Source organism: Chenopodium quinoa, unplaced genomic scaffold, assembly GCF_001683475.1.
Source record: "Chenopodium quinoa cultivar QQ74 unplaced genomic scaffold, ASM168347v1, whole genome shotgun sequence".
NCBI lineage: Eukaryota > Viridiplantae > Streptophyta > Magnoliopsida > Caryophyllales > Amaranthaceae > Chenopodium > Chenopodium quinoa.
In genome coordinates, this window is record NW_018742418.1 from 4,265,773 (window position 1) to 4,274,058 (window position 8,286).

Genomic DNA, 8,286 nt, shown 5'->3' on the forward strand with positions numbered 1-8,286 from the left:
TACAAAAATAAATTAAACTGCGTAAAGAGCCAATCACATTATAAATTACTCAAGTCAATAACTCTCAATATATTCTTTGAAATTTTTTAAAATCAAACCAAAACAATGTTTGAATAAAATCCCTGAGAAAACATCCAACGAAATCAATTGCACAATAAAAGAGGGTTTTGTTTATAATTTGGTGTCATTTAGACTGCATTTAAACACCCCAACAAACGATGGTCAATTCAGAAGAAAATTTAAGGACAAATTAGAAGCAAAAAAAATCATTCATTATTATAGATGACTATTCAATGGCTACATAAAAATTGTGGCCACTACATTAATTTTTAATCTAGACCCTTTATATTTAAGGAGGAAATCTTATCCATTTATTTATTTGACTTTTTTTTTTAATCTAAAGCAAAAAATAGTCTTATTAAGAACTACTTTTACCCTCCAAAAAAAAAAAAAAAAAACTGCTGCTTCTCCATTGATGTACTTCTTATAAGTTCAGATTTTCGCAGGTCCCTCTACAAACTTTTCTTTCCATAAGATATTGGGAATTAATTTCGATACTTTTCATAGGAGATTGGGAATTAATTTCCATACACCTAGTATAATAACATAAGGTGTTGTATTTATATAATCAAACAGCAAATACGGAATAATTAAACACGGTAGCATTAGATTACAAATTATGAAAAAGATAAAGTACAAAGAAGATGATTAATGGTAGAATTCGACGAATGAGGTTTTGATTTCTGTTATATATGATCATTGATTCTTTAAAGGCAAAATTTCTCGGTGTATTATGGAGCAGTATGATTATCTAGTAGTGTAGAGAGGAAGGAGATAAAGCAACTAATTTTAATATAATAAATAAAAAATTTCATCAAGTCAATTTAATGAATGATGTTGATTTAATATTGACAAATGTACGGCCATGATTTAAAAAATTACAGTGGCTATAAAATTTATGTAACCATTGTAAAACTGTCCTATAATTACTACGTATTAAAGAAAAATTGAATTAGAAAACTGTCAATTGAAAAAAAGAAAATTAATAGAAGCTAGCATTACCATCACTACTTACAAATTTATGTTCCTAAAAAGACATGTGAAGTTTAATGCGAAAAAGACTTGGTCCAAAACCAATGAATAATCATTTTTATTTATGTAAAATTCAGTGTTAATTTGATTGTTTTCTTAGTTAGATTAATAGTAGTATTAATGTCAAATTTGAGTATTTGACTACATATTTCCTACCTTGCATAGTTACATACTTACATGTCATGTTCGCTATTAATTAGTGCCGGACAAGCCTTCTAGCCCTTTGTTTTTATCGTTGCCAAAAAAAGAAAAAAAGTCATTTTTTGTACGTCCCTACACTAACAATTATATGATTACTCTCTTCGTTTTTTTTTTAAAATGCATCACTTCAGATTTTGCACTATTTATATGTTACTTTTGACTTAATTTTTTACTACTATATATTTTATTAACGTGATAATGTAATATATTGTTGGATTTGTTACAATGTCTACTTTCATAATATAATTTTTATTTATTTATAATTTAAGATATTATTGATTAAAGTTGTATCTCGACAAGTGTGAAAACTCAAATGACGTATTAAAAAAAAAGCAATCACAGTCCACATAGTGAATTTAATCTAATCCATTTCACTCTATAAATAGAAGAGTATTAAAAACCCACTCCAATATAAAATTTGCCAATACCAAAAAAATTGAGGGAGGGTAAAAAAACCACAACAAATATACTGTATTCCAAGTTTGAAGAAAAATGGCAGGATTACCGAGACTTATCACGTTGAGGGGAAACCGTTTCTTCCAGTATGAAACGGAAGAAGGGGAATTACACGCGACCGTGCGAAATACATCTGATACGATAATTAGTGAGAACAACTTCACCTTGTTTGAAGTGGTGAGTTCAAGGGTTCAGGGTATGGTCCACATCAAAAGTCGCTTCAATAACAGGTACTTGCGGCTCAACCCAACCGGAGTGTATATTTACGCCACTGCAGACGAGCTCGAGGAAGACCGTGCCAAACGGTCTTGCACTTTGTTCAGGGTTGTCGTCTCCGGCTACAACGTGCGTTTCTTCCACCAGTCCGATAATGTTGAGCGGGGTGTGATATATTATCAAAATGGTGTCCTCGGAGTCCAGGGTAATGTTCTTTCACTTCACATTATTTATTATTATTATTACATGGCCGAATATTGGGGTGTGCACAGGCACCGGGCCTCAATAATAAAGGCCCAAATTTTTAATGGCCCGCTTTTTTTGTGTGTGTGAGATATTATTACTGACATACAACCGGATCTTTTAATCATCTTCATAATTAATACTTTCTTTTTCTTTAATTTATTACCTTGACTTCTTAAAAGACGCTTAATTATTCATTCAATTTTGATTCTAACGCCAATTTATGTCTCCAGATTTAACCTTCCTTCTTCAATTCTCTCAATATTTTTTTTTCTTCCTTAAATTTTTCATTTAATTATCAGTCTTTACCAAATTTTTTTCAATCAATTCCATTATTTTTCCTTTTTCCACGAAACTTCAATTACATATGGGTATTCAAAACGTTTTCCCCATATTTACACTGATCTACCGTAGCAACGGGAGTGAATAAATAATTTTCAATTTTGTAGATCTTTTTTTAAAACTGTTGAATTTTTTTTCCTTTTATGTCTTTTGAAATTTGATACTTTTTATCAAAATTACATCAGTATGGTTCAATGGTTGTAAATTGGTGAGTCCTTTGTCTTTCACTCTTTTTCTATATTTTGGGACGAAGTTTGATAATTTGATTAATTTTGCTGCAATGCTACTATGCTAGTACTACTGCAGTCTGCCGACATCTAACCTTTTATTAGTGTGTGTGTGTTTTTTTTTTTTTTTAAATTTTTTTTATCATGTTTTATTAAGGTTGAATTAAGAAAGGAATGGTGAAGGTTTGAGGATGGTATGGCTAAATTCAATTTGATATGTCATATGATGCATGTGTTTTTGTTTTAATCAAAGTTGCATTGAGTTATTACTTAACTAGCCTTCTGGCCATAGTGTACAATATAAAATTTTATTTTATAATATGTTTTAATTGGAAAATGAATAGTCTATAAAGGAGAAGAAGGGTTGAAAATTGAATGTAATTGTAGAAGATATTAAGTTGGAGGAAAGTGAATCAAATAACATTCATACATGTATTGAATTAAAGCTAGTGGCTTTTTTTTTTTTTTTTTTTTTTTTTTTTTCATATAAGAAAGGGGATTAATTAATGAAAAGGTGAGGTGACATGTGACATTGGTGAAAAATAAAGTTTACACGTGGCATGATGATGGGCATGATGGTTTGTTTTTTTAAATACTAAGTATAGATAAATAAAAAACCGAATTTTGTGGTTATCAAAATTTATCGAAAATTTTAATTCTTAGCTTATAAACATTTAAGTTAGTATAAATTATATCCTCAAAAAAAAAAAGGTTAGTATAAATTATAAATATTATAGTATATAGGGCTCAAATTAAATTTTAGAACAGGGCCCCAAAATCTCCGAGACAGCCCTGTATTATTAATTTACTAGATGAAAGCCCGTGCGATACACAAGTTTTCATACATTTATCTCAACAAAAAGATATTTCCTATATACTCTAAGGGGTTTTTTTTTTTTTTTTTTATTATTATAATTATTTGATTTATGTTACAATTTAATAATTTCAGACAAAAAAAAAAAGCAAATAATAATTTAATTAAAATGATATTGCCAATTACAAAAGTATAATTTTTTAAATGTAATTTATAATGCGACTTAATTTATTGTTGTTTTGTATTTTATTCGTTGTTGTTTATTATATACTTATATGACAATAATATGATATCTTTAAAAAAAAAAATTGTAAATATGATATTTCATTGATTACATATTAGGATAAAATCTTTAATGTGAAAAGATAATAATTTTTTATTTTTAAAATAATTTAAACCCTAAATCATTATTCGTTGCTTTTTACACTTGAAATTAAACTCTTAAATCTATATATCATTTTGTATATTTCTTGTGATCTCTAACAAATTATCTATCTTTTCAAATTTTTAGACATAAAATGTTTAAAGAAGGTAAAGTTTTTTTTATTGCGTTATAAGTTTTAATTTTTTTTTATGAAAAAAAACATCTTATTAATCGGGTATTTAGATAAAATCATTAATTTCATAAGATAATTTTTACTTTTTTTTTAATAATTTAAATCCTAATATCCCACGGTTTTTTATACATAAAATCTCATAATAATTTTTGTAATTAGATCATACTCATAATATTTTTGAACATTAAAAATAATAGTTATTAGATGTAATATTTCGATGTAAAAAAATTTGTATTAAAATTTTTTTTTGATAGGATCACCAACTTTGTTCACACTGATATCTCTTCCATCTAATAAAGTGGATAAATAGAACATGTTAGCAAAAATAAAATTTATATAAAATTAATCTTTATAGTCTATAAAATAAATTAAAATATTTACCAGAACGTGAATAATTGTTGTGAAATTAATCTAAAAATTTTAATTATACAAAATTAAATTTATGCATTGGAATTTTTTCATCGTCCCCAATTGCACAAACAATAGTATTTTGGAAAATTGAATTATTATTTTGTTGTCGCTGACAATGCGTGCGATATTGTTTCTTATTTGAAACGACTGAAAAGTATCTAATGGAGTAAATTTTTCCTTCAATCAATTTTGAACAAAATTGTAGAACAAAGTTGACTTTAATTGAGGCATGAACGTAATCACCCTGTAATTAAAAATAAAAAATTAAGTTAAATTTATGACTTAATTAAGCTAGCTAAATCACAAAAAAATTTGTTTTAATCATAAAATTAATTGATAAAAACTAAAAGGTTCATTAAAAGATTTAATAAATGTAAACGATTAATAAAGATATAATAAATCCTCATCCAATAGGATCATCAGGCGAGAAACTCGTACTTTGATATTCCAAAGATTTTTGCTCGAATATAATTCTCTGATTAAATTAAATCTGCATGTAAAAACAAAATTCAGTAAACAAAACATAAACATATAATCATTAAGTATCCCAAATAAACACAATTTAAGCAATAATCACAAATATACATTTAAACATGGGTTTTAAAAATTAGGCTAAGAATTACCCAGACATTGGTGACCTAATAAAATTGACCAAAATTAATGACACAAAATTTGCTTGGTTTGGTTTTGTATTGATACGAAATTTTGTTGGTGTCATATGATGCGTCAATTTATAATGGTAAATATCATAAATTTTAATTTAATTATAATTAACGAATAATTTTTATTTCTTATCATAAATACTATCAAAATTTATCTTATAATAGTAGGTATATAAATCCTATATATAAAGATGATTATTTTAAAAAATAATTTTTAGTTTTTTAAATAAATTAAATCCTAATAAATCAATATTCGTTGTTTTTACTTACGTGACAAAATTCTTAGATCTCATTCGTCACTTTTGTTTAGGTGGCAAACGGATTTTTTAATTTCAAAATAAAATAGAAATCTAATTTTTAATTGGTCGAAAATATACCTTTGCTTTTGTGGCACGCGGAATGCTCTCCAAAAATGCCTACTTTATTTATATAATAATATATATTAGATTAGATTTATTTTTAAAAAATATTATGCATGTTGTGAGCAATAATTAATACATGGGTTGTGGCATGCATGGATGAATGACGCAACAGCAGGTATCCATACATATAGCTTGTTATTTAGGGACATGACCGACTTTGTAATCTTGCCGAAGCACGTAATGTTCAAAGGGAATGATGGGAATTACTTAAGAGCACGTAAAAATAGAAATCTGGAGTTCGTTGCCAACGATCCAACGGATCCAAGAGTGCACCACATTGCAACGGTTTCACCTCTTAGTCCAAGTTTCAGCCTACTGTCCCCCAGATTCAATCTGTACTGGGAGAGGATTAATGGTGATTGGCTCCAATGCAACTCGAGCAGACCATTCATCGTGAATACGGCCTTCCGCCCAGTGAGGCAGGGTTTTGGTAGCCAAAACAACACCATAGCTCTGTTGAATACGAATAACAACAGGTACTGTGAGAGATGGACCAGCGGGGGGAACGCTGGTCGTATTCGAGCTTCCTCCTCGACTGTCCCGCCTACTGCGGTGCTCACAGTGGAGGAGGCAGTCCGGGATCGAGAAATCTCTGACATCAGGTATCTATGCTACTCTCTTCGTCCCTCAATAAGTTTAGCTATTTCTGTCATCAATATTTTTTTTTATTAATATGTAATTAAATATAATTATGGCCGAAGATGTGCACCGGAGAACATGTAAAAAAAAATGAAATTAATGAATGGAAGGAGTAAATAATAATCTTCTTAAATACTCATATTTAACTCCAACAACGTTGTTAGTCTTGATTTTGAAAGATAATGATTGGTATATATTTGGATTATATATGAGTGGGAATTTCAGAATCTGGACTTACTTGATCAACTAATAACAATAAAAGATCATATCCGCAAAAGAGGATGTATTGATTGATGAAGAACGGAGGAAGTATATCCGAATTTATTTTTTCATATTGAATAAAAAACCTAGCTATGATACGTTCATTTACTATGATTATCATATTCATGCATTATTTTTTCCATATAATGACTTATATTTATTGAATAAGATATAGTGGATGTAAACTACTTTAAATGATTTTTTTCTTGATGGTTGCGTACCCAAGTTTTGGGATCAAATCACGTCTACATCATATAGATAGATAGGTACGTAGTTTTTCTTTTCTTTTAAAAAGAAAAAAAGCGCTTCCCAAATAAAAGTGCTAAAATGTTGATACAGGTATCGTTTAGAGGATGCACGCATCTACAATATGGTTCCTCTACAGGCCGTAAGCCAAACTGTGTTTAACTATGGCAATCATGATGAGAGACAAGAGGTGAAATTCACCTACAGAGAGGTGATAGAGGAGAAGTTCAGCTCGTCACATTCGTGGAAACTGTCGGTCAAGGCTACCATCAGGGTTAGATTGATCCCAGTGATACTTCAGGGGAAACTGACTACAACTGCTAGCTACGGAGGTAATTATTGAATGACCCGATCACCATATAAAAAAATGGGTTCTCAATTAACCAACTCAAATTGGTCATGTTTTGAAATTTCTTTTAAAAAACTTTTATCTTTACTTTCGAATTTGTCTTTAAAATCGACCATTTGATCCACATAAATTTTACGAGTAATAATTTCTATTTGACTGTATCAAATATGACTATATTTTTTCTGCATCTTCCACGACAGGTAGTGTTGAATGGTCCAAAATGAAAAGAATTGAGAGAACAGTAACTGGCTCCACAACCGCTACAGTACCAGCAAGGAGTTCTAGAAGGGTGACCTTGATCGTTGGACAGGGTTCCATGGACGTCCCTTACTCTTACAGACAAAGTGACATCCTTATGGATGGAACCTTTGAGGAAAAGACTATGCACGATGGTCTTTTCTCGGGTCTCAACACCTTTGAATTCCAATATACTCTCGAAGAACCTGAAAGCCTTCCTCGTAGTGCTAGGCCGCCAATAGGCCATGATGACATTGTCATCGTGCCAGGTGAAACCATGGACCTCCCTAGAATGGCCATCTCGCGTGGAGTCGATGAAGTAGAAGTGGAAGGAAAAGAGGAGGAACTAGTTCCAATGGAACAAGATTGTGGAGAAGAAGGAAAGGAGGAACCAGTTCCCCTGCCAGTGTCTTCCAAGCTTTAGTTACTTACATACACTATGTGTTCTATTTTACATTTTGTCTTTTTAAGGATGAATAATAATAATAATAATAATAATAATAATGATGATGTGAGTTTTCCTATAACACACATATTGTGTTTGTATTATGGTTGTACTTTGCTTGTATTATTGGTTTTCTCCTTTATTCTCTGCATGCTATATATCAAGATCTTTCTCTAAACAATAACCTTTTGCATTGACTAAAGCTTTTTTTTCTTTTTTTTTTTGAAACAGCATTGACTAAAGCTTAAATAAGTTATTAACAATGAAAAGTTATTCATTCTTATGCTTTTGGTAATAGGCTTCCGTTTATGGCTCGATGAAGAAGCTTTAGCTAGCAGAGGATGGCCAGTTGATATTTCTTACATTTCTACATAATATAAGTGTACCATCTTCACCTTATTCAGCTTATCATATTATTAATTTAACTCTAGATATTTTTTTTTTATTATATGTAACATGCAAGGAA

General features: G+C 29.7%; 1 protein-coding gene across 2 annotated transcripts; it reads left to right on the forward strand.

Annotated features, from left to right (window-relative positions):
- The first annotated feature begins 1,692 nt into the window (after window positions 1–1,692).
- On the forward strand, window positions 1,693–8,001 carry LOC110710053. 2 transcript variants are annotated; one of them, XM_021888313.1, is made up of 4 exons: window positions 1,693–2,170; window positions 5,756–6,245; window positions 6,883–7,121; window positions 7,339–8,001. In XM_021888313.1, the coding sequence occupies exons 1-4, from the start codon at window positions 1,786–1,788 to the stop codon at window positions 7,797–7,799; spliced, it is 1,575 nt and encodes a 524-aa protein (XP_021744005.1). In that variant the 5' UTR covers window positions 1,693–1,785; the 3' UTR covers window positions 7,800–8,001. The 2 variants fall into 2 exon arrangements, with proteins under 2 accessions (XP_021744005.1, XP_021744011.1); XM_021888319.1 differs by having other exon boundaries at window positions 1,694–2,170; window positions 5,759–6,245.
- The last annotated feature ends 285 nt before the right edge of the window (window positions 8,002–8,286 follow it).

Bases quoted from the DNA above. Each gene is read 5' to 3' on its own strand.
- LOC110710053 (XM_021888313.1), top strand. From the start codon at position 1,786: ATGGCAGGATTACCGAGACTTATCACGTTGAGGGGAAACCGTTTCTTC. The intron at 6,246-6,882 runs GTATCTATGCTA...ATGTTGATACAG, and splicing joins CGAGAAATCTCTGACATCAG to GTATCGTTTAGAGGATGCAC. The intron at 7,122-7,338 runs GTAATTATTGAA...CTTCCACGACAG, and splicing joins TACAACTGCTAGCTACGGAG to GTAGTGTTGAATGGTCCAAA.